This window comes from Ceratotherium simum, chromosome 15 (genome assembly GCF_057802395.1).
Source record: "Ceratotherium simum simum isolate JZ-2026a chromosome 15, ASM5780239v1, whole genome shotgun sequence".
Taxonomy (NCBI): domain Eukaryota; kingdom Metazoa; phylum Chordata; class Mammalia; order Perissodactyla; family Rhinocerotidae; genus Ceratotherium; species Ceratotherium simum.
Genome location: NC_141914.1, coordinates 24,614,400 through 24,640,297, shown reverse-complemented (window position 1 = coordinate 24,640,297; position 25,898 = coordinate 24,614,400). Strand labels below are relative to the sequence as shown.

The 25,898-nt window shown below is 54.3% G+C and overlaps 1 protein-coding gene and 1 pseudogene across 2 annotated transcripts in view; one reads left to right on the top strand and one right to left on the bottom strand.

Annotated features, from left to right (window-relative positions):
• Positions 1-2,908: 2,908 nt before the first annotated feature.
• Positions 2,909-3,849, bottom strand: LOC147915139 (uncharacterized; annotated as a pseudogene).
• Positions 3,263-25,898, top strand: part of ADCY5 (adenylate cyclase 5) — a 152,275-nt gene continuing 129,639 nt past the window's right edge. The window contains exon 1 of one of the 2 annotated variants that reach the window (XM_087439708.1): positions 3,263-5,595. In XM_087439708.1, the coding sequence (XP_087295834.1) occupies positions 4,471-5,595 (1,125 nt within the window). In that variant the 5' untranslated portion in view covers positions 3,263-4,470. The remainder of the gene's footprint in view (positions 5,596-25,898) is intronic. The other variant, XM_087439707.1, reaches the window with a different exon arrangement.

Below are 25,898 nucleotides of genomic sequence, written 5' to 3'. Positions count from 1 at the left end.
TGAGGAGGAGGGAGTGCCTAACAGCCTGGGGGCGAGGTGCAGGGGGATGGGAGGGGCAATAGAGAGGGCTTCGCAGAGGTGCTATAAATTTGATTTGTGCAGGGGGTAGGGGGTAATCTCTGCAGAGGCATCAAGAGCAGTTCAGGGCGGGCAGAAGACGTGGGGAAGTGGTGGACAGTGAAAGCTGGCAAGTAGGAAGAGTATGTTTTGTGGGCAGTTTTCAGTAGAGGGTGTGATACGCGTGATCAAATGGGAACAAAGTAGAGGACAGACTGGAGGGCAAGGAGGGAGCAAGAAGAAGGGTTGATAATTGTCCGGGCAAGGAGCAGGGAGGATCCAGGTAAAGGAGTAGCCAGAGAATGTGGAAGAGAGATGAGAAAAGACTAGGAGGGTGAAGAGGCAGGACTCTGGGAACCCAGTTAGGAGGGGAAGAAGGATCACTACTCTGAGATTAGGGAGTGTGGGAGACCGTCCTAATTCCACCAGTGGTGAGAAAACAGAGGGGGGAGCAAGCTTGTTGGGAGAAGACCCAAAAAATTGAATCTGGGATGCTAGTGGGTACCAAGGAGCATCCGTGGGGAGCTCTCCAGTGGACACGGGGAAGCTTGGTACCGGAAAGGGAGGCAGGGGCTGAAGATACAGATTTCAGAAATATCCTAGAGAAAACAAATTTGTTTATCCTTGGACTCTGTGATTCTACTTGTAGGAATTTCTCCTAAGGATACAATTAAAGATGTGTGTGAAGATTTATCTACAAAAATGCTCATTGTTTATAACAGTAAAAGAGTGGAAACTTTTTATAAACTACTATGACGGTGAAAAATGTCCAACAGTAAGGGATTGGTTAAATAAATTATGCTGCACCCATGTACTGGAATTCTTTTCAGACAATGAAATGAATATTGTAGATGAATGCTTATTGACATGAAAAAATCCACAATTTTTGCTAAGCAGAAAAAAGCAGATTCTAAAACTATTTGTAGAGTAACTCCTATTTTTCATCGAAGAAAAAATTTAAGATGTTAATGGTTCTTACTAGGTGGTATGGTTATGTTTTTTTTCTTTTCTTTTTTTTGTTTTTCTACCTTTAATCGTATATGGCTTTTGTTATAAGATGATGGTTATTTTAAAAGTTTGAATAAAATTAAAAGGAATGACCTAAGGAGAGCTCAAGGCATGAGAAGGATCAAGGGTGGAACTCAATCACCTTGATACTTCTGGTCATCTGGCTTCTGTTCGTGCAGTTGCCTGTCCTGGGTGTCATATTTGTTACATGGCTACATGGTAGAGTACAGGAACACGCTGAATTTAGGTTCCATTCTGCTACAAACTATGGGCCTTGGGCAAACTTTGTGATTCTCTAAGTCTTCATTTTCTCATCTTTATAGTGGGGAAAATAACATCTTCCTCAAAATGGTTATATGATAAAATATTTATAGACATATAGTAGTTGCTTAACAAATATTAGGCCATCCTCCTTTTCTTCTTACTCATCCTTCCTGCTAGCCCCAGACTTGACCTCCAGAGTCTTTTCTGGCCCTCATAGCATAAATTAATGCCTCTTCTCTCTGAACCCCTTAAATGCTGTTTGGACCTCTCCTGAACACTGAACTGTGCTCTGAACTGGAGTTGGTGGCTAGCTCGTCCCCCTCCCTGACTGCATCCAGAGTCTGGTTCTCTCTCCTTGTAGCACTTAACACAGTCTTTGCACATAGCAGGTGCTCTATGAGTGTGTGCTGACTACATTCACAGTGCTTTTTATGACCTAGCTAATCATGGATTACTCAAGGGTTAGTTTATTCAGATCTCTTGGGATTTTTCTCCTCCCAATTTATAACTCTGGCAAAGTTTATCTCCCAATGTGCAAAGAGATGGCCAGCAGAGAGAGAAAGGGAAGCTCACTCAGACCTCCAGGCTTCTTGTCAAGAGCTCTGCAGACAGCTGGAAGATGAAGACAGTAAAGCGAAGGTTGTTTCTCCCTGCCCTGGGTTAAGGTGTGGTTCCCCGCTCTCTCAGTGTTTAGTCTGCCAGAACTCCCAGCAGGACAGCTTAGGAGCAGGGGAATTGGGTAGGTACTAGGTCCTTTTTGACCTACAGTCAAGTCCTTCTTTCCACTCGTGCCTCTGTCGCTGGTGCCGCACAGGAGTATCTGGTATTCTCTGCCCCCTCCCCTGGCCCTCTCCAGCGGGGGCTCCACCTTGCTCTGGTGCGCATCCTTCCCGCTGACACCTTGCTAGGTAGGGGAGGCAGCCTGGCACTGACGAAAGATCTGTCCGTCGCAAGTTAGCAGACCTGTGTGACCCATGGCACGTTGAGTAAGCTCTCGGAGCTTCAGTTTCCGCATTTATAACTGGGAATAATCACACAGGCCCTGTCCCCTGTCACATCCCAGGGTTATTGAGGGGAATCAAATGAGATTTTAAAAAAAGTATGACCGGGCAAAGAGCTCTCCATAAACACCAGGTGTTCCTAGTATTGTCTGTGGGGCTCTCGCTCGGTAACTACCCACCAAAGCGTCCCTGTCCGCCCCGCCCTGGCTGCATCGGCCTCACCCACTGTATCTCCATCTTTTCCGTCCCTGTCTTCCCGCGCCTCAGCGATCTTCAGTCTCTCCATCTCCCCCGTCCATTTCCGGGTCTGGCTTTCGGGCCCCTCCGGCCCCTCCAGGGACTCTGGTCTCCGGCTCCCAGCGGCAGTCGCTGCCCAGGCGTCCCCCGCCCTGTGCGCCCTCCTTTGGCACGGCCGCTGGGCCAGAGAATCGCCCAATAAGAGCGCCGGACTCAAGTCTGACAGCTCAGAAAGCGGCCAATAGAGCTGGGCCAGAGAAGGGGGGCGCAGCGCAGGGGCTGAAGTTGGGTTGAATGGGGGGAGGGGGATTAAAGGGGGATACAAAAGAGGGGAGCTAGGACTAGGGGCGCAGGAACCCAAGCAGGGGGCGGGAGAGGGCCGCGCGCCGCCCAGGTCCAGGCAAGGGACCGCGGCTTGACGCGGCTCCAGGCGCCAGGGAGGGAGGGGGCGCGGCGAGAATTTTAGGTGAGGAAGGGGAGCTGGGGCCCCCGCGGACCCCGGGCGCCTCCCGGGGCCGGGCCTGAGGATGCCGGCGGGGGGCCGAGGCGGGGGCCGCGGCCCGGCCGGGGGCGGAGGCGGCCGCGCGCCGCTGTGAGCCGAGGCCGGAGCAGCGCGGGGGGCGGGGAGGCGGCGGGAGGAGGGGATGCGGAGGGCGCTCCGGCAGCGGCAAGCGGGCGAGAAGGGAGGAGCGGCGCGAGCGGCCAGAGCGGCGCAGGGCCCGAAGCGCGCATGGCGCGCCCTGAGCCCGGCTCCCGCGGGCCTCCCCGGAGCGCCCCCGGGGCGCAGCGGTTCTTGGGCGGGCCCCTCTCGGCCGGCTGCATCTGAGCCCCGGCCCCGATCTCTGGATGCCGTGCTCCCTGGGAGAAGCCCGCCTGCGTTGGGGCAGAACGGCGGCGGCGCTGCGCCGGATTCCGCCCTCCGCCTAGTCCTTCTGCGCCCGGCCGCGGTGGGCCCGCAGCCGGCGGCCAGGAGCCTGGGGCTTGCGGAGCCGGCGCGACAGCCCTCTTGGGTCGGCGGGTCCGGGCCAGCCCCGCTCCGTTGTGGGGGAAGGGGGAGGTGAGACGGGAAGGGCCGCGCCGCAGGAGCCGGTCCTCGCCCCCGCCCCCTGCGCGGACGCGCTGAAGGCTCTGCTCGCCTTTCGTGGGGGCCACGCTCCCACTCTCGCAGTGGGAGGTGGGGGATGCGGGCGACGGCCCCCCTGGGCTCCAGGACCCTCCCCCCAGGACTCTGGAGCTATTGCTCCGCCCGCCGCCCCCTCCCCCGTCCTCTCCACCCCCCCATCCCACCTCCCCACCCCTCGTAAGAAAATAATGCTGGCTGGCGCCCGCACCTCCCAGTCGCTCCCAGTGCGCCACGAGGAAAGGGTACCCGCTTGGTCTCCACGCCGGGACCCCAGCCGAGCTGCCCTAGCCGCCGCCGAGCCGCGTGTGCCGCTGGGCTCCGCTTAGGCAGTATCTACGAGAGCCGCGCCCGGGCATTGCCAGCCCCGGGGAGGCGCCGCCTGCAAGGACACCTCTCCGTCCCGCCTCGTCCGCAACTCCGGTCCTTGTCGAGCTCGACGCGAGCCAGGAGTCCGGACGTCCCTCTGCGCCCGGCGCAGCAGCTCCAGCAGTCCCCGCTGCCCCAGCTCGGAGCCAACTCCATCTCGGACCTGGGACTCCTGAAGCGGTTTCTCAGCCACTTGTCACCTCGGGGCTGTGCCTGCCTCCCCGCTCGCCCTCCCGCTGCCCTTCTTCTCCGCTCAGGACGGGGGTGCCAAGATGCCCCGCTGCTGCGCAGGGCCCCGGGCCGCCCCCGACGTGTGACCCCAGCCTGGTCCCCCTGCTCGGCCGTCCGCCCTCCCCTTGGAGACCCCCGGCCCGGCCCCCGGGGAAGGAGGAAGACGACGAGGCCGAGGAGGGGATGTCGGGCTCCAAAAGCGTGAGCCCCCCGGGCTACGCGGCGCAGACAGCGGCGGCGCCGGCGTCCCGGGGAGGCCCGGAACACCGCTCCGCGTGGGGAGAGGCCGATTCCCGCGCCAATGGCTACCCCCACGCCCCCGGGGGTTCGGCCCGCAGCTCCACCAAGAAACCCGGCGGTGCGGTGACCCCGCAGCAACAGCAGCGCCTGGCCAGCCGCTGGCGCAGCGACGACGATGATGATCCCCCGCTGAGCGGCGACGACCCCCTGGCCGGGGGCTTCGGCTTCAGCTTCCGCTCCAAGTCTGCCTGGCAGGAGCGTGGCGGCGACGACTGCGGTCGCGGCAGCCGCCGCCAGCGGCGGGGCGCGGCCGGCGGGGGCAGCACCCGGGCGCCCCCTGCGGGCGGCGGTGGCTCGGCGGCCGCAGCAGCCGCAGCCGGCGGGACGGAGGTGCGCCCCCGCTCGGTGGAGCTGGGCCTGGAGGAGCGGCGGGGCAAGGGCCGTGCGGCCGATGAGCTGGAGGCCGGCGCCGTCGAGGGCGACGAGGGGTCCGGGGATGGCGGCAGCTCGGGGAGCTCGGGCGCGGGTCCTGGCCCGGTGCTGTCGCTGGGCGCCTGCTGCCTGGCGCTTTTGCAGATATTCCGCTCCAAGAAGTTCCCGTCCGACAAGCTGGAGCGCCTGTACCAGCGCTACTTCTTCCGTCTGAACCAGAGCAGCCTCACCATGCTCATGGCCGTGCTGGTGCTCGTGTGCCTCGTCATGTTGGCCTTCCACGCGGCGCGGCCCCCGCGCCAGCTGCCCTACCTGGCCGTGCTGGCGGCCGCCGTGGGCGTGATCCTGGTCATGGCGGTGCTCTGCAACCGCGCCGCCTTCCACCAGGACCACATGGGCCTGGCCTGCTACGCGCTCATCGCCGTGGTGCTGGCCGTCCAGGTGGTGGGCCTGCTGATGCCCCAGCCGCGCAGCGCCTCCGAGGGCATCTGGTGGACCGTGTTCTTCATCTACACCATCTACACGCTGCTGCCCGTGCGCATGCGGGCCGCGGTACTAAGCGGGGTGCTCCTGTCTGCCCTGCATCTGGCCATCGCCCTGCACACCAACGCCCAGGACCAGTTCCTGCTCAAGCAGGTAGGAGCCCGCCTGGCCGCAGGGACTGGACTGTGGGGTGGGCAGGCCTTGGCTTGACTCCAAAGAGAGGCATCCTACCCTCCCCTTTAAAGTGGCGAAAAGAGCCAGAGACACATGGCTGTGTCAGCTGTGTGGTGTCTTCCAGCCTCTTAACCCTCTCTGGGCCCCAACATCTTCATTTACAAGAAGAGTACCCTGGTATTATATGTAATGTTTCTGTACCTGTAGAAAACACGCAGTAAGCCGTAGCCATTTTTGTGGGGATGAAAATGAGGAAGGAGGGTTGGAGGAGAAAATCCTATGGAGAAGTCCCCTTGGCTTCTTGTGCTTCTGTCCCTGTATATAAAAGGCTCCTGACAAAAGTGGCTGGACCCATAGCAGCCTCTCTCTCTTGAGAGCCACTGCTGGTTTGTTAACTGAGTCCTGGGTAGAGAGTTGGGGAAGGGAGGCGCTGGGTGCCCCTTGCCCAGTCTTAAGGATAATGCTGCCAGTTGTCTGAGGCTGGGGTTTGGGAGCTGGAGATGTCCCTGAACTTGATGGAGGACTCACAAGTTTGTCATTTAGGAAAGTGCCCCAAGCTGGAAAGCTGCCTCCACAAAGGTGGGAAAGAGCCTCTGAGATGTGTGTGGTGGCAGACCCCCTCCTGGCCTGAGCAGAAAGGAGTATGGGACGTTGCGACTCCTTCACTTGGGTGCTCCTGGTTCTTGCTTGTGATGGGGGCTTTTTGTCTCTGCTGGGACTAGTTGGGCGAGCCTAGAACGGTGGGCTCAGAAGGAAATAAAACTTCTGCGTGGTTAACTGGTGACTGCACTGAAGGCTGCTGGGAGAGGGGTGTGCTTGCCATCCTGACCTCGGGGTGAGACCAGCCCCTCTGACATGCACATCCTCTCCCTTGTCTGTGGCTCCATGGGCCTCATCCATTCACCCCTGCCGAGTCTGCACGTTTGCGAGCAGCTTGACTGTGAAGGAGTCAAGTGGGCCCTTGCTGCAGGTTAGTCTCTTGACCGTGGACCCCGCTGCACCCCTCACCAGGCATCTGCCTCCTCTAGTAGAATGTTTTAACCATGTTCTGTTGTCATTGTCTTCCTCCTCCTCCCCACTTCTAATGCCTTTCTTCAGACTTTTATCTCGTGAGTACTTGTGGCTTTCTTGAGGGGCTCTCCTGTGCCCCCTAACTTCCTGGGTATGGTACTCTCCCACAGGGCATAGCATCTCTGGGCGTCAGGGTGCTGGGTTCTAGCTGAACCTCCAAGGTGCTCTATGACCGGGAAGAAGGGGACCTGCAACCTCTCCAGGCCCCAGGCTCCTTTTCTAGAGAATGAGAGGATTATTTATGCCCCCTTCTCTGTCCCAAGCCTCACCTCCTGCAGGAGCCCTCTCCTTCTATTCCAGCCTTACTGGGCTCTCCCTCTTCTGCAGGGTTACCAATGGAGTCAGAGCCGCAGAGTGGAGCACTTACTTATTCTCCAGTGTCCACTGACTTTGCTCCCCATTGAATGTAAGCTGCTTGGATGCAGGAATCCTGAGTTATGTATTTGTGTTTTTCCTCCTCCACCCTCTCTCCCTTGTCTAGCACATACGAGGTCCTTAGTAGGGATTTAATAACTGCTTGCCAATTGGGTTGGGTTCCAAGGAGTGGAGTAGGTGGGGTTGTTGATGCTAAGCTAAAGTTTTTCTGATCTGGAATCAGAAGAGAGAAAATCTTTAGAGATCAGCTTTGAACTTGAGGGAGAAACCTATCGAGTGGTGGTGGTTTTAAAAAAAGTTAGCTAATATTATTATAAAGGCGCCAACTCTTTGGACCTGAGGACCCAAAGTGTCACGTGGGTGTTGTATCTTTGGGGGTTGTTCCTGGCTTGGGTGGGAGGCAGGTTGCTTGGGTGGGTGTAGCTTTTCTGCAGAGAGAAGGGCATGTCATCTGCATGGAGCAGCAGAGATTTCCAGGATCATTCAGGGTATTTTCTAAACCAGACTTGGGTCGCAGGGTCTGGTTACAGCCCTAGGCAATCTTGGATGTGTGATTTCAGGCAATTGGAGTTGAATCCCAGGAACCTGGGGTGCTCCAGCTCCATCTTAGCGTGAAAATGCCGTTGCAGCCCCAGAGGGTCTTACTCGCCTTGTAGTTCCTCGGGCAAATCTCTCTCCTTCCTCTCCCCACTGCTACCGCTCCCACCCCCAGCTATTTTATTTTACCCACTGTGGTCTTTAGACGTTTGTTCGCTTGGCTTTGGCTTTTGGGTGGATTTGCACTTAACTTCTCACAATCTGCTCTGTCGGGTACAGAAAAGCTTGTTAGGAACGGTCCATGCCAAGGGAATGCAAACGTTCTTTCTATTTGGCTTCGGAGAAAACTGTGTCTTTTTTTGTTTGTATTTGATTTGCCTTTCTGATTATGTCTGATATAAAATTTGTATTTCTTGAGCAAACCCTGCTTGATGGTGGGGAAATATTAGTGGCACAGTCCAGCCTCTGCCTCAGGTCACCCCAGAGTGGCAAGTGTTTGAGGATGGCTTGGGTTAGATGCCTTGTTCTTTTCTTTGGTGAAGACGTGTCCAGGGAAATGGGGCGGCAGTGAGTGGTTCCTCATGTTGGGGCTTTGGGAAGTCCTTTCCCCGGTGCCTTGGGCACATGTAGGCCCTCAGGAAACTGTGTTGGCATGTCTTCACTTCTGCGAGGCTGGTCCCCTCCCGCCCATGGCCCAGGTCCTCAGCATCAGTATCTGACCTTGGTATTTGATTCTTCCCCTGTCTCTCTTATATCTGGGGCTCTGCCCTTTGCTCCAGTTAGGAGGAGAAACATTTGGTTTTTTAGCCGGTGCCTCTTGATGGTTTTTACTCAAGAGAGAATGGAACAGAGGCAAGGTGGGGTAGCCCTTTTTGGGGGATGATGTTTCTTCCTTCTCTACATCTCTTGCTGTGGCTGGTCCCCTGGTATCTGTCCCCCTCCCCATCTGCTCCATCTCACTCACTTCCTTTTCTTCCCTCGCCCTCCTGTCCCCTCTTGCTCTCTGCCTTCCTCTTCTCTCCCCTGCCTGCCTGCATGTTTGGCTTCCCCACCTCTTACTCCCCATTTGCAGCCTCTCAGCCTCTCCTTCTGTGCTCTCTCTGTGCCTCTCAGCCTCTCACTGTTGTCTCCTCGGTGGGATACAGTAGACGCGTCATGGGGTTGTTTTTTTTCTCCTTCTTTGCCTGTTAGAAGTCCCTCTGCTACACCCATACCATAAATAACACTCAAGCATCTGCCAAACAGATTCCTCACTTGTGTTAATAGGCTGCAATGATGCCAGAGCCTGTTGCCATGGCAACCTCATTTTTGTTTGACTGTATCCCACTCTGCTACATAAAGCCTCTGCACGCATTCACACACAAACAAGCACGCTCACACAAGTATTACATATGCTTAGCTATTAAAGGTTATTTTGGAGGAAACGTCTTTGGGCCCCATGGGGACGGGTGGTCATTTGGCCAAGGAGATGAGCATCTCTGCTGTCCAGTGTTACTCTAGGATCTGATAATGGATGGAAGGGCTCTTTGAAAAGTAGAGAGTCCTGTTCACATGTAGGGTATTATTATTCTGCAGCCACATTAAACCTGCCTCACATGGTTTCTGAGAGGATTCTGACCCCGTGTGGGTCCCCGTGAGCTTAGGAGAGCTGCTAGAGGTTGCCCTTGCAGTGTGGGACGACCTATCCCCGACCCCAGCCTATCTGCAGCTCCTTCCTTTCTTCCCCTAACCTTCTTGGAGAAACTCAGTGATTTCCTGCATTTCTTCCTTTGTGCCTGTTTCAACCTGCAACTGTCACCAGTTGTTCCAGAAATCAGAAAGGCACAGGAGCTGTGTGGGTGATGTTCTGTGACTGTGAGCACGTGTAAGTGTCTGTAGCAAGGAGGCTGGGCATGGATGGGGGTGGGGATGCAGAGCAAGAACTGACTGCTGTCACTGCCGAGGGGTGCATGTGTGCGTGTGTGTCTGTCGTCTGTTGTGTGGGCTTGGCTCCGTGTGCATGTGTGTGTGTGTGTGTGTCTGTCTGCTTGTCTGTCATGTGGGCTGGCCCCGGTGATAGAGGTAGGCCCAGGGAAGCTTGTGTTGACTTTGAAAGGAGATCATTGCGGCTCTGTCCTGTTTATTCTTGGCTGGTGGCTGGCTTCCCGTAGACATTTGCCTTTCTGATTCTGGGCCTTGATCGCCCTTCTGACCTTGACCTCTGGCTCCAGTACCCTGGATGCACACACTCCCCTTTCATAAAGAGGCTGGGGGCTAGACTTGAGTGGTCAGCTCCCCTGACCCCATGGAGTCCACCCTTACCTTTCAGAAACCCTGCCTGCTGCCCACCAGCTCAGCCGCTTGATGAGCCCTGCTGACGAGCTGCCTCCTTGCTCTGGGACTTGGCCCAGAGGCCTGCCTGGTGGGTCCCTGTGGCTGCCTCCTCATGTGAGCTGCTGGCAGCTGCAGCCTCCCTGCCTACCGAGGTGGTGTGGAGGAGGACACACCTCCACCTCAATGGCCAGGAATCGTCTGCCACCAGTTACTTCCCCACTCACCAGCGTTTCTGGACAGGAGAAATCTGATGAACTCCAGCAGCAGCAGGCCGGGATGGCGGGTTGGCTCTGAGTCTAGAGCTGAGGAAGGTCTCCTTGTCTTGCCTCAAGGCTAATTGTATGGGCCAATTATATTTGCTGATTGTTTTCGATTATGTTGCCTCCTTCTCTATGCGGTGGGGAAAGGGGCGCATGGAGGGGAGCAGAAGTCTCTGGGGGGTGGGGTTCAAGCAGGGCTTCTGGATAGAGGGTGGTCTTCTAGATCCCAGGGTGCCTCCATTCCTGTGGGGAGGACTTCATGAATGACAGAGACCCAGCCGAGGAGCAGAAGGATCAGCTGCTGTATTTGCAGAAACTTTCACTGTTAATAATTCAATCTAAGTTTTGATCTGAAGCAAGAGCCTGAGGCCTGTGTGCTGTGGAACACAGAACAGTGTGCTCATGTTTGTCTGTAAAGAGGACACAGACGGTATATTAAACCCCCTCGCAGAAACCTGCCCAACCTCACAGAAGAGTTTTAAAAAACTATGTGAAAGGCCTGGACAGAAGCTTTCCTGTGCAGACAGGCCCTGGCCACGAGTCGCTCTCTCACAGGGTGCATCTGGCGGCAGAGGCAGGGCTGTGGCCCATGCTGGGCCGGGCCTTCTCTTCTCCTGAGAGGCTCAGTCCCAGCCAAAGATGGGTGGGTGTTTGGGGGAGGGAGACTCGAGGTGGGAGCCTGCCGTGATTGTGCCAGGCTCTGGCTGGGTGACTTCCAGTCCACGGCTGCCCGCTCGGCACCTCAGTTAACTTTATTTGTCTTGTGGTGGGTCCAACTCACGGTCGTTTACTTCCCAGGAGCATAGCCTGTGTTGGGAATGGAAACAGTTTGCTCTGGGAACTCCGACATGATTGCGCCCATAAATCCTTCGGGTACGGTTACATAAGTTCTGTTTTAGCATCTCCTTCTTTCATCCACGATTGATCAGCTGGAGGTAGCTAGCTAATGGAGGGCAGGATCAGCACTCATTTTGTCTCCCAAACACAAAACTTCGTGAAGATAATTTGAAAACCTTACTTTTTTTTTTCTTTCCTTAAGACAATGTCCAGATGCAGGACAGGGAAGATCTCTCTTTCCAACATTGCGAACAAAATCTGGGAGTTTCTAGCTCATGGACCGTGAGCTCAATGTGAGCTTGCGTTTTGAGGCAGCTATTAGAAAAAACCAACAGTGTCTTGGTTAGGTTTATGGGCATATCCAGCAAATAGGAAGATGGAGGCCCCATCTGAAATACTATGTTTGATTCTAGAATTCAGAGGAGGGTGACCAGCTTGCTAAGGGTCTGGAAACCTTGACTTCTGAGAACATTTAGCTGGGAGGAGAGCAGACTGTAGCAAGGTACGCAAACAAAGAGACAGGCAAGGCGTTCTTGCTGGGATCTTGTTGTTAAATATGAGAAGAGGGACTGAATTTATTTTCGGTTGCTCCCAAGGGTGGGGTTGGGGCAAATGGGTGGACACAGTAAATAGACTTCAGCTCCTGGTAGGGGATTCCTTTCTAGCCTTTGGGGTTGCAACCATCAACCCAGATGCCTGCTGGGGTCGCCAGCTGTGTCAGTGGAAGTATTCAGATGGAGACTGGACTGCCATCTGCTAGCCTTGTTACTAAGGAAATAGAAGGTTCTGCTTCCAAGGGTCTGAAGTGGGGCCCAGGAATGGATCTGTTTTTATTTATTTATTTATTATTATTTTTTTAATTGATGTTTTAATAGTTTATAACATTGTGAAATTTTGGGTTGCACATTTTTGTTTGTCCATCACTATATATGTGTCTCCCTTCACCCCTTGTGCCCACCCCCTACTCCTATTGCCCCTGGTAACCACAATACAGTTTTCTCTGTCCATTGGATCTGTTTTTTAAACAGCTTGGGTCTAGTTTTCAAAGCTCCCCAGGTGAGCTTGATGACCAACTGTTGGGTTTGGGATCATTGGCCAAGATAACTGCTCAGGTCACACCAAACCCTAGGATTCTGTGGTTTAGTGTCTTGCAACAGTGTGACTGCCTCCTAAAGTCGTTGGGGTGTCCTGTCATCACGCCCATCTTGGCCTCTGTTTGAAAGAAGCAAAATCACTGCAGACCTGCAGACCCACTGGGAGACGTCCAGGTGGGGCTGGCAAGTGCACTGATGCAAGGATGCAGACCCGGAAGGCAATTGGGAATGGTGAAGGAGGATGGGAAGGATGCCCCAGACCTGGACTTGTATTCTCCTCTTGTGGTGGTGGTGGGGTTCAGCAGAAAGATGGACCTCAGTTTGAGTCCGGTTTATTCATTCATTTGTCTGGTAAGTGGATATGAAAAACATTGAGGATACTGCAGGTCTGAGATGGATGCTGCAGAGTGTGGAGAACGAGGAGATCAGGGGGTGGAGCTGTGAGGCAAGAGGCAGAGAATTAGGAGGTGGCTTGAAGAAGGAGGAGTAGGGCTTAGGGGAAGGGAGAGGAGATTGGAGCTGTGAGCATGGGGAGGGGAAGGGCTTGGAAGTGGGGGCAGGGATGCTTCCTGGGAACAATGGGACATAGTCTCCAGAAAAGGGGGGTAGACAAACAAACACGGGAGACAGTAGTGGCTTTATTCTTCAGGCCAGCCTCATGTGTCCGTGTGAAGTCCCCCCACTTCTTGCTCTGGGAGGGTCATGAGCTGTTACTTCTAGGCTTGAGGCTTCCTGACCTCACGCTTGGGTGGTCCCCTCTCCCTTCCCCCTGTGGCTCCCTGGGCCGTATCCCACAGTTCACTGCAGTCTATCTTGTCTTTCAGAGGGGTCCTAAGGGACCACATAGTAGGTGCCCAGTGAGGGTTTGAATGAATGAATGAATGGGTGGTGGGGTGGGTGGACGGCTGCATGCAGACTCTCTGCTGTGCCGAAGTGCTAGACCAACACCTCCACAGAAGGAGGCGATGTGGCTCTGCTTGGAAGCCTATTTTGGTGGATCATAATCCTAAACTCAGAGCAGGGCTTCCAAAATCCCTCCTGCTGCAATTTAAAACGTGTGCCTTCTTGGAAACAGAGAACCGTCGCCTGGCACTGCCCATAGTATATTACTTCACAGATCTGAAAACCATTATTAAGTCATTCTTTCAGCCTTCTCCCCATTCATTCAGACAACAACCGTTTATTAGATGCCTACTGTGTACCAGGCACTGTGCTAGGCCGTGGGGGTTCAAAGGTGACTCAGCCTGGCTCCCAGCACCCAGGACTGCCCTTAGCCCAGACTTTCCCACTGAGTGTCCTTTGGAGGGATGTTAATAGGTGTTCACATACATGCATTCAGTCCTGTGTCAAATAAGTTTAGGAAATACTGGGTTAAACAGAATTCTCTCTTGTAGGACTTGAGAGCTTTCAATATGTTAATAGGCATTAAAATTCACCAAGAGGGGCCTATTGCGTGAAGCCTTTATCAAACATATTCGACCCCAGAACCAGTTTTTCAAGAAGCATAACAGGGGGCATTAGTGTTTGTTGGAACTCACGTTAGGACATACTGCTTTGGGGGGCTGGGAGGAGCCTGGAAATTTCTCAGGGCCCAGCACCCTGCCTCTGGGGCAGGCCTTGGCGAAGTAATCTAGATGGGGGCGTCTGTTTGGGGCCTCTCCTCCCTCAGGAAGGAGATTGTCCAGCCTGCATTGGCTGGCTGCCTGTTTTAAAGTCTCATTCCCCATCTGGGCCTGAAATCCTTTATAAAATAAAATGACGGGGCTGGAAGGGACCAGGGAGATGCTGCTTTATCTGGTTTCAGTTTCTTTTCTGGGTTTTCTGCTGTCATTAGACTTCGGAGCAGGTTGGGCTTCTGTGTAATGACGTTTGGTGGGTCTGGGGTCCCTTGAATGTCTTTCCAGAGCTTTTGCTCCAGGCCCTGAGCATGTGGCTGCCCGTGGGGATGTAGTGATGGGCCATTCCAGATCATCCTTCTTCCCCCAATTTTCTTTGTTTCCTTCTCACCCCCACCCTCCAAAAGGAGGAAGCTCATAAAGAATATTGATTATAAACAATGAGTCTATACTGAGTCTTTACTGCAAGCCTGGCAGTGGGCTAATCCCGTACATACATGACCTCATTTAATCTTAATATCACCCCTATGAGAAAGACATTTTTATCCACATTTCAAGGCTGCAGAAACTGGGATAAGAGAAGGTAAGTAACTTTCCCAAGGTCACACAGCTAATGAACACAGCAGATGGTTCGGGGCCCGCCTGTATTCCCTGGGCACGGACCTTTCCACTCTTTGCCAGCCAGACTTCCAGCTGTCAGCACCTGAGGGCTTTCTCTGGCCCGGAGCCTCTGCCTGCTCGTGGGACAGGTCAGGAGTGATGGGGAGTGACCACCCAGAGCACCTCTCCACCACTGACTGTTGGGCGCTGGTGGATAGATACCCCAGCTCCCTTGCCCCTGGGGTGGGGGGAGTATGACTTTGAGATACGTGGTCTGCACTGGCTGTCAGTCCTGCATAAGGGTTCTCTCTAGTTGCCACAGTGGTAACAGGCTTGATGACATTCCTTTCTTTTTGGACTTTCCTCCCTTCCTCGTCTCACTTCTCCCTTACCCTCTGGTGTTTCTTGGGGTCACTTCCCAGATAAACCACTTGTACTCAAATCCTTGTCTCGGGATCTTTTTCTAGGGGAATCCAAATTGAGAGCAGAGAAGCCGGGATTCTAATGTAGGTTTGACTTGAGAGACCGTCTGCTGGGGCAAAAATGCATCAGGTGCAGAAATCTGTGGCCGACTCAGAGCCCTAGTCCTGCCTCACCACTCACTGCTATCTGATCACAGGTTTGTTACTAGTAGGGTGGTTGCTGGACGAGAGGAATGATGGGAGATACATACACAAAATTTTTTTCCATATATTTTTTGAACTTTTACTCCTTCAAAATGTGTGGCTTTCTGTCCCCTGGACAGTGGCTCAAATACCAGCCAAAAGGCTTCAGTACTTTTACATTTGATTAGCATTTTGTAGGTGACAAAGGACTATACCATGTGTGATCTCCTTGGCTTCTCCTGACAGCTCTGAGGAGGTGATGGGTTAAGATGGGGCAGACGTTGGCTTTGGGGCCTGGAGGCCCAGGAGAAAACCCTGGTTATATGATCCTGGCTGGGTTGCCTTAGCCTCTCTCAGTCGGTTTCCTCTCTGTCAACTGGGGATAATTGATTCCTGACTGACAGGATCTGTTGTTGGGTGGCCCAAACAAGGTAATGCATGTGAGGACACTCAAGTTACACACCTGTGTTACTGATACTGTGTTGGAGAGGAGGCAGTAGGGGTTCAGAGAGGTTGAGTGACCTCATTCAGGTCACACAGCTAGTTAGCTTAGGAGCCACTCTACCAATCCAGATCTCTGACTCCAAATCCAGTTGGAGCCCAGCCCAGGGTCCACCCCGGGGTGCCCAAAGAAGCTGTCGAAGGCACAACTGCTCTCAAGCAGTTGTCTACGTTTGGTTTTGGAATGCGCCGTTTTTTATTTGTGATGGCCTTCCTTCCCTCATGGTGTCTGGCTCAGATGGGCACTAAATGATCTGTCGTTTCCTGAGCCTGCTGCGAGGGAAGGCAGCGTTGAAGTGTTCGGGGGGTGCCTGGGATCAGATGTTTACCTGTGGAGAGCCCCTGAGTGGTTTTATGGATACGTGAATAGGGACTGAGACCCAGAAGAGGGGTCGGAAGCGATGCTACTGGAGCTTAGCTCTGGGGGTGAGGCTGAAGGGAGGAGGCTGCTGGGGACACAGCAGGATCACCTCTCGGTACGTCCCGGAGGTCAGACCCCAGTCTCTCTGTAGAGTAGCATCTAGTAGGTGTGCAGTTTAGTGCTTACTCGTGTGTTTCTAGGATGTCTTTAAAGCCCAGCTCCCCACAACCATCCACACCCTGAAGGTACCCCACACACCCTGCTTCAAATCCACTTCTGTCCCTCTTGCTCTTTTCAAGAAAACTAAAGGAAAATGTAACTCCTGCCCAAATGCTGTTTTTTGCCAAGTGGATTTTCAAGATTTTATTTTCACATTTTCTTTTGGGGATGACAAGGCTATCTGTTCACTTAACGTGTCCAAGTCCCCAGTCTTCCTCTGGCCAAGTCTCTCGTCCTGTCAGCATTTCACTGTGCTGCATGGGAGGGATCCATCCACCCTGCTGACCGGCTCCCGGCGGCTCCACCAGCTAGGAAGTGCCTTGGCCTGACCTCTCAGCTGAGGAGGCTGCGGAGGGAGAGGGGCCAGAGCTGAGTCCCGGGTGAGTCCCGGGTGAGCAGGGTGCGCTTGTGCCCCTCCAGGGGCCCTGCCTTTGCAACATCTGACACTGTGAATCTAAATTAGAAACATCCTCTTCTTTTTCTCTGTGGCACTTATGCTGTTGTCATTTTATCTTGGGGGGTTTATCTGTCTGTCTTTCTACTTGACAGTCAGCACTCTGAGGGCAGGGACCTTGTCTGATTTAATATCCAGATAATTACTGGATGTTGTTGACTTTCTGACCGCTACTTGCCCAGCGCTGTGGGAAGAAGGCAGACAGTTCCCATTCTCAGGTCCAACAGGGAGTTCTGACTCTGGGCAGAGAGGGGCCCCTCATGATGCTCCCTCCCTGCACCATGGCAAGCTCGTCTTCCGCTGGCAGGAGGCCATGTGCCTGGGGTCTTGGTCTTAGAAAACACTGCTTTTCATCTCTACCCTCCTCCCTCTCTTGGATTCCTTACTGGTCTGTCAGGTGATATCAGGAAGGGCCTAATTATACCCATTTGCTCCTCCCTCTGGTCCTTGGTCCCCTCTCTTCCTCTCATGTTTCTTCTGGCATCTTTTCCCACTTCCCGAGCCCTCCCCACTTCCCCCTTTCTGGCTGTAAGATGTGGGGAAGACCTCAGAGACTCTCCAGGAGGCAAGTTCAACTGTAAGGGCAATAAATATGAGCGTGGATAACTACACAAATTCCAAAAAATAGTCTTCATTCTTTTCAAAGCAATCCCGTGACACTGAGGTTCCTGCAGCACATTATAAACGTCCTCATAGTTGATTGCCATGTATTGCAGTGCATGTGTCAGCTCAGTTTTTCATCTCAAACGCCCAGGACTGAGACTTCAGTTTTCTGGGTGTGTTAACCTCAAGTAACCCAACAGAGCTTAAGGTGTGGGAAGGGAAGGCATATCTAGGAGTTTTTACATAACCCCGGTAACCAGGCTCATCTGGGGTGGGCCTGGGCATCAGCATTTCAAAATGCTCCTGGTGATGCTAACATGCCCCAGGGTTGAGAACTACTGGCTTGAGCCTCCCTTCATCAGCAGAGGGATCATGTGGACGATGCTGAGTCTGATTTATGGCTATAATGAGAGGCAAGTTGTTTATATCAAAAAGGTTTATTGTGGTGATTCAGTAAAGAGTGATGGCCACGAAAAATTATTGCAGGCGTGTAATAGGGGAAGAAGACTTGGTTGGTGGTTGGTGTATAACATCTTGTTGGGCAAGGCTGTGGCTCAGTATATTTATGTTGCTGTTATTACCAGCAATTAGCCCCAAAAATGGCTTAGTGCAGTGTTAAAATAACTGCAAGAATATTTTAGAAAATGGCTGCTATACCATGTACTCGACTGAGCCATCTTAGCAGAGCAGCAAATCTCACTGCATGTTCCTGACGGCCCACTAGCTACAAACAAGTGTCTATAGATCGGCGTTAACTCTTCCCTCCTCTCTGTTGTACGTGGTATTTGACTTTTGAATGGGGAGAAATTGTACCCACACCTGTGGCCTTACCACCCTCAGCAGAGTTCCTCAGTCTTTGTGAGTCTCCGACTGGAGTGTAAACCGGCACAGTGTCTGCAGTAGATGCTCAGTAAGTATCTGTGGATGGACGAACGGATGTGCTCACAGCGACACAGCATGTAAAGAGCAATGTTAGTCCAGCACTATTACCATGATTACTTTTTCTTCGACTCTTAACCTCATGAAAAGCAAGGAATTATATAGTTCGCGACTCTCCATATGCGTTTATTGTTATCAGCATGTATGGCGAAGACTCAGAGAGTAAAGACAGGTGATGTGCAGGGTGATGGAGAGACAGGGCTTGCAAGGATTTCCCTCCCGTCCACGTGAAGGTTACTTCTCTTCTAGCATCTTTGGATCAGGGCAAGGAGCGCAAGGATCCTGCTGCAGCCTCATGCCCTGGGAGGATGGAGAGCAGCACAAGAAGCAGGGGTCCACCCGAGGACCGAGAAGATTGAAAAGCACCAGCTCTGTGGGGCTGGGGCCTGGGAAGCATCCCTATCAGGGACAGGGAGACGTCCTCGGGTTAAATCCTCCACGAGTGGCCACATGTGGATTACGACGTGGCCTTTTTTGTAAAGGGGTTATCTGGGGAGAGTTAATTTTGGATTTCACTTTACATTTATTTTTAAAGTGGAATATTTCTCCGGCATTGGTGACAATGGCCTAGAAAAGCCAGTTAGTCACCGTCTGACATCTTCCTGCTGTGGGGTGTCGCTGCCCCTGCGTCTTTCCCACCTGATGTCTGTGGGGCTGACTTAAATCCTCTCCCCCTGAGGCCTCTGGGCTGATTTCACTGGCAAACATGTCTATAGAGAACTCCTGCTGGGTCTGAAGTGGTGTCATCCTCTGCTTTGATCCTGGGGTGTCAGGGAGCAGGTGTGAGCTTGTGGGGTGCTGGGGCAGCCACTGGGCTGCTCTTTGCTTCTCCTGGAGGAAGCGGTGGCGTCCAGATGAGGCCTTTCCCTGCCAGGTCCAGATCTGTAAGACTGGTTCCAGCCTGCGCTCCCCGCAGTCTTTTTGTTCTTTAAAGTTGCTCTATATCTTCTGGAAGTAAAAGGAAAATCACCCTGAGCCTGGATTTAAAGAACAGACCTGGTTTCTCTTAAGGGAATGAAAAGATATCGACTGCCTCATCCCACTTCCCCTAGGGTCCTCTCTAGGTTCCACCGAGTGGGAGGAGGGTCTCGTGGGCAGGCGCTGGGGCCTCATGGGGAGAGGATGGCAAAGGTGGTGCTGACCCGCATGCTTGGTTGAGAGGTGAGGAGAAGGACCGAGGCTGAGGCTGGCCCTAGAGTGATGTGTGGGGCATATACTCACTGTAGGCTGAGCTGCCAACTCAGAGACTCCCGCCGGGTCTCCATACCTCCAGCTGTACTTAGCCTAATAGGGACAGCTGGGGCCTGGAGGGAGGCTGGGGGCAGGTGAGCTCGGGAGGACCAGTTACAGTTGTGTGTGGGTGTGGGGCGGGACATTCTCATCCCCAGTACAGAGTGCAGCGGTTCCGAGCCTTGGGTTTCCCAGGAGCCGAGAAGCCCCAGGCTGGTCACACACGGGTGAAGTATGCCAGCCTGACTTCTCCTGCTTGCTCCTGCCTTCTTGTTCAGCCCCGCCCTTCTGGGGAATGGGTAATCAGGTGCACGGAGGAAGGTACCTCTCTCTGCCGTTAATTAATTCGGTGGCCTCCCTGTTCATGTGAACTCCGACATCTCCAGGCCCCTGGAGTGAAAAGCCTGGGGAAGTGACCTGATGGGCTGGTGGGGGCGGGTGGGGCCGGGTGCCTTCTTGGCCTTCTGCTCTGAGGAGAGGAGGGCTCTGTGATCTTGCCTCCATCTAGGGCTGGGGAGGGGCTGAGTGCAGGCACTCACTGGGTGGGGGTACTCCTCCTTTTCTCTGGGGACCCCTCTGGATTTGGAGGTGTCCTGATAGCCTGCCTGATGTGGAGTGGGCTGTCCTTTGAGAAGAGCGTCTCTGTTTCTTTCCTATACGTCAGCCTTTGCCACTGTCCTGATGAACCCCTAGAGCCCTGGGCATGGGGACGAGAGAGGGGGCTTTATCCTTCCCCTTGGGGAATGTTCAGTCTGTTGGAAATCTTCTGCCTTTCTGAGATGCCCAGTTTAAAGATAGGGCGATACTGCCAATTCCTACCATTTATTGTGCACTTACTATGTGCCAGGCACAGCACTGAGCACTTAGTAGCTCATTTGGCCCTCATAATCTCCCAGGAGGTAGATATGGCCTTTTTTTTTTTTTTTTTTTTTTAGGAGAACATGTTATGGAGAAGGTAAATGACTTGCGTAAGGTTGCACAGTTAGAGGATGGTACAGCGGGGCTCCAGTGCAGGTACTCTTAGCCAGCACTCCAGCAGCTCCCAAACTTGTGTGTGCGAGAATTCCCCAGGAGGCCTTTTTAAAAATTCAGTTCCTGGGCCTCTTGTCAAGAGAGTCTGATCCAGTAAGTCTAGGGTAGACCCTGGGAATCTGCATCTTAAGTAGGCACCCCAAAATTTGAGGCAGGAGCTCCAGGGACACAGTTCCACGCTGCAGTGCCTTCTCAGGTGGAAGAAGGATTGAGACCAACAGGGTCCACCTTCCCTGAAGTGATGGGGAGTTCCAGGCCCCCCGTAGAGATGGAGGTTCTGTGTTAACTTCACCAGGGGGTGGGCTGGGGAAGGCAGAATGAGATGGTTAGATAGAGGGTATGAGGGGACCTTCTGCTGAGCCAGTGCCTGGTGGTTCTCGGGCGGCAGAGCTGGAGGAAGCTGGAGGAGTTGAGGGAGAGAGGAGACGGAGAGACTCTAATCCAGAGGGCAGGAGCAAGGAAGTGGCCTGGTAGCAGAACATATGTCAATGGCCAGAGAGAAGAGGTGGACAGAGGGATTTTCAGGTGACTGCAGGGACTCCGGCTGTGATATTGCAGTGTGACTGTAGGCACAGCAGTCCTGGCAGGGAGATGTCCACCCCTGCCTCAGTTTCCTCGTCTGTACAACATAGGTCAGAAGATCTTCGAAGGTCCTTCCCCTGTGAACCTTAATGGGTGCACTGGGGTCAAATAAGAAAGGACTTCCCTCCAGAGGCCTGGATGGGGACAAAATGACGCAACCCAGAGGACTGAGAGTCACACAGCCGTACAGTGCTGGCTTTCAGACATTTCCTTCCTGCTTTAAGCTCAGTCATGGGTCCCTGTCTGTTCATCCTCCTGGTCAGCGTCCCTCCATCTCCTTGAACTCAGCATATCCCAAAACAAAATTCACCATCACCCCTCAACTGGCCTTATTTTTGTCAGGGTCAGTTCTCTCTTTGCCTGGGCACTGGGGTTAGATGTTTGTGGGACTGAGTTGTTTAACAAATATCTATTATGCATGAGGCACCGGGAGACCAAGATGACGAAGCCGCAGACCCTGCCCTCAGGAGCAAACCTGTAAACAGTGCCTCTTGGGCGCCAGGCTCGGTCCTGAGCACTGCAGTTGTATTAACTCATTTAACCTCCACACAGCCCTATGTGGTCAGCACTGCTGTTGTCCCCCCGTTTTGCAGATGAGGACATTGAGGCGATAGGCGTTAGGTAGCTTGCCCAAGCTAACATGGTGAACCGGGCAGCCTGACTCCAAGTCTGGGCTCTTACCTCCCAGGTCCAGTGGACAGACGGGCACTAAGCGCTCTGGGCACAGCGTGATGCCTGCAGTTTCAGCAGCAGAGACAAAGCGTGCTGGCCGCGCCAGAGAGGGAGCGGGGAGAAATGTCTGCCAAAGGCGACGCTGGCTGGTAGGTGGGACTAGGCTGGGAAGAGTATAGATTTCTGTGCCAAGACAGTTTTTTTGGAGGCAGTGGGGATCTCTAGAAGGTTCTTATGCAGGAGGGTGAGTGGACGTGGCCCCACTTGTATTTAGAAAGGTGGCTGTAGTGTCAGTGTGTGGAGCCTCCAGGGAGCCAGTGCCGAGTGGGGAGGCTGCTGCTCATGTCCAGTGAGGCTGGAGGAGGCCTGGAGTGCATGGGGTTGAGGGTCAGGGCCTTCAGACAAGATGTGGATGGTCAAAGGGAGCACTTGGGCATTTACCTGTTTCTCCTTGCCTTGGTTACCAATGGTGCCAAACCTGATCCCTAACCAGGAGACCAGCTCCCCAGACTCTGGGGAACTAGATGTCACCTCTTCCCCAGGGGACCTGGGCTGGATCCCAAGGGCCCTCCTCCTTACCTTTTCTTGGGCTTTAATTATTCCCTGTCCTCCTCCTCCCCTCAGATTCCCAGAGCTCTGCCTTTATCGCAGTGTTGAGCACCCAAACATTCAACCTCCCAGCTCCTCCTCCCTCTGGAACCCGGGAGCCGCCACCCCTGCCAGCCCCTGCCTGGTGCTCTCAAGCCTCTGAGAATTTCATCCCTCTCTGGGACCCTGGCATCCTGGCCACCCTGACCCCAGCAAAGCTCCTTGTTCTCCTGTGGCCCAATATGCCAATGTCCACACCCTGTCCTTGCTCAGGGGCCACCTGCATATTTAATTAACCCCCTTGTTCATGGCTTTCCCGTCCCTCCCCTCCTCTGTTAAAATGTCAGCTTCCCCAGGCAGGTCTCCGCCTGCTCACGGCTGTATGCCCTGTGCCTATGCGCTTCAAATCCCAGCTCAGCTGTGTCCCAGCTATGTCTCCTTGGCAGGCTCATTGCCCTTTCTGAGCCTAAGTGTTCTTCATAAAATGGGGTATAATAAGAATTGCCACCCCCGAGAGTTGTGTTGAACATTTTATGTGATGATGTATGCAAAGCATTTAGCACAGGGACTGCCAAGTAAAATGCCCTCAATAAATGACCTGTGGTCTGTCCTGGCTGCATATAGTTTGTGCTTTTAAATTCCCACACCTTAGAGGAGAGCCTAGTGTTTCTCTTGAATGCCTGTGTGTTTGGACACCAGTAAACAGGGTAGAAGAAAATTGCATTACCTCCAAAAAGATGGCAGATTGAAAGAGGGGCTTGGTCCTGGGTCCTGGGTTTTTACCCCTCCCCTGCCCTGTCCTTATTCTAGTTGGTGGCCACCAAGGGACTAGGACAGACCCTCTAGGAGCGAGGCAGTCTCCAGAACTGACTGGGACCAGCCAGGGTGAGTGTGAATTGGGGAGTGGGCTGAGCCAGGTCCCCCTGAATTTGGGGTTTGACTGTAGCTGAGGGAGGCTGCAGGGAAGTCAGGCCTGTGACCACCATCCCCTCTAAGGACCATTCTAGACAGGCCAGTAAATAAACTGAGGATGGTTTTGAAAGGGTCTGCTTCTCCCAGATGTGCATCCTTGTGTAACTTCATTAAGACATGCAGCAAAGGACACAAAACCACCCACGGACCACCAGAGGCCTCAGTGTGGAGAATGCTCTGAGCCGGTGAGGCCTGAGAGAAGTCAGAGACACTTGAGGGATCTGGCCGAGGGCGAGTGACAACCAGGACATTCAGTCAAGTCCCTTGCCCCCAAGTGAGTGTCTAGGTGGGGCAGGGCCCCTGCCTGGGGCGAGAGATTGTGATGATGTCCAAAACAGTCTCTCAGCCCGCTGGTTGGACCTTTGGGGCTGGACACAGGGCTGGCCAGCTGGGTGGACCATTGGAGGACTGCTGGGAAGTGGCCTGCCGGCTTTCTGCCTGCTCATAACCTTGTGTGCCCCAGCCTGGGCCCCTTCTCTCCAGTGCTGTTACCCCACCACTGAGCGGGGGGCTCTGGGGCCTGGGCTGCACTCAGGATGCCTGGGGAGGGGCTGTTCCAGCGCCAGAAACCACAACAGACCCTGACCCTGGCCAACGGAGGCGGTCTCGAAATGGACCTTTTTTCTTTTTGGCTAAATTAACATTTGGCATTTCAGGGTGCTGGCCCCATGCCCGGCCGCTCTGGCCTTCTGCCTGTCAGCTCCTTTGAGGCTATTTTTGCCATTCACTTATTTATTAACTATTATTGCTCCCCAGGACAGATGGGCACACACACACACACACACACTGACATACGTGTGCACATGCGTGCACACACACGCACACACATACAAAATCCAACCTGGAGCCCATTGGAAAAGCCAGCCTGCACCCACCAGGCTGAACGTGGGGTGCAGCAGTGGGAAGTGACCAAAAGGATGGTCCTCTGAGTCAAGGTGGAGGAAGGGCTGTGGGCATGGTGGGAGGCAGCGACTTCCCCACGTTCATCATTCCCCAGAAAAGCCCACAACCCCCAAGGCACCTCAGTTTCTGTTCCCTCGCCCTCAGGGGTGCTCAGTCCTGGGAAGGGCTCATGTGTGAGACGATGTGGATCCTGCCTGAACCATCTTTCCAGAGAAATCAGCAGAGGGGCCTGGGAGAACTGAGGGCCCCCTAGCTAGGACGCAGGAGAGCACTTTTATCCTTCCTGCGGGAGGCCTGCTTCTCTGCCCGGCTCCACTCTGGAAACTTGGCTTCTGCCTTCAGAGAGCTCCCTGCCAGATGGGGACAACCCTGGGCTCTGCTCATGAGATGAACAGTCCTCAGTCCCACCATCGGAGAGCAAAGACATCAGAAGGGACAGGCCTGAACTGAGGGGTAGTGTGTACATGGCCCTGTCCGCCATTTGATTCCTCTGACAGCAGGTTGCTAGCAGCAGAGCAGACGAAGTCCCCCAACCACACAGACCTGTGAGCCCCTCCTGTGTGCAGGGTACTGTGTGTGGTATGAGGGTGTATGGTGAGGACCCTTGGGTGCTGTGCTGTAATCCCCCACTTGCTTCCAGTCTCCTTGTCTCAGGCCAGCCCATCTCTCTGAGGCTGGGGCCCTTCCCCTCCACAGCCTTGACCCCAGGGCTCCCAAAGGCCAGCATGGAACCAACGAGAGAACAGGGACCTTCCACCGTAGGCTGTCTGGGCCCTTTCCCTGGGCCTTGGCTTGTACATGTGAAGAATGGGAATGATGCTCCTGCTGCCTCCAAGGCAGTGAGTGAGGAGATCAGGGGCTGAGGCGGAGGCTGCCCACAAGTGGTGGTGACCAGGCCTGAGTCCTAGGGTGGCTCCTTATTTTCTCCCACATGGCTGGCCACCCCCACCCTTCCCTACTAGGGCATGTGCCGTCTACTTTCCTGATCCTCTTCTCGGCCTCAGGAAGACCCTGTACTCCTGGGACTGTATACTTACTGCAGAGGGATGGCCAGCTGCCCAGCTCTGTCATGTGGGGCCTTCCTGCCTTGGGGCCTAAAGTGCCAGCCCTTCTCGGAACGGTGTCAGGGAACTGACTCTCTGAGGGCAGGGGGTTTGCCCCTTCCATCAGACTAGGAACTGAGGGCAGGGGCTGCATCTCCCCCATCGAGACTAGGAGTTCCTGAGGACCAGGATCATGTCTCCTCCATCAGACTGGGAGCTCGCTGAGGGCAGGGGCTGAGTCTGTCCCCACCAGACTGGGAGCTCTTCGAGGCAGAAGATGTTGCCTCCCCATCAGACCGGAAGCCCCCTGAGGATGGGATCAGGCCCCTTCTTCCCCGACTCAAGACCCAGTTTCTGGCTGTGGGGCACAGAGGTGCTCAGTCCTGGGCACCTGGGAAGCCTGGAAAGAGGGTGGAATGCTGGAGGCCCCACACCATAGCCAGGGATGTGGAGGGAGAAGAAACTTCCCACCTCCTGTGGGAAGTCACACCAAGAATACATCCCCTTAATCAGGAGCGTCCCTCCACTTCCCCTTCTCCCCTGGGGTGTGGTAGGGGTGGGTTTTAGAGCCAGGGTGGGGACTCGGGATTTCACAGGCGTGACAGCCAGGTGAGCACTAAGGTTTGAGTCAGGGAGGTGGGTGCAGGTGTGGCATGGATGGGCAGTCAGGGAGGGCTCAAGACCAAGTGCCCTCTTGAGCTACTGCCTCATGTGACTCACTCCGGAGCCCAGGGCCTGGGCGGCCTCAGTAACTGGCCTGTGCCCTCCCTGTGAGGTGCAGGGAAGTATCATCTCCTTGTCCTCAAGGTCAGCCCTGATGCTCCTCCCTGGAGGGACAGTTGGAAAGTCCTCTCTGCTCTGTGCATCCAGATTAT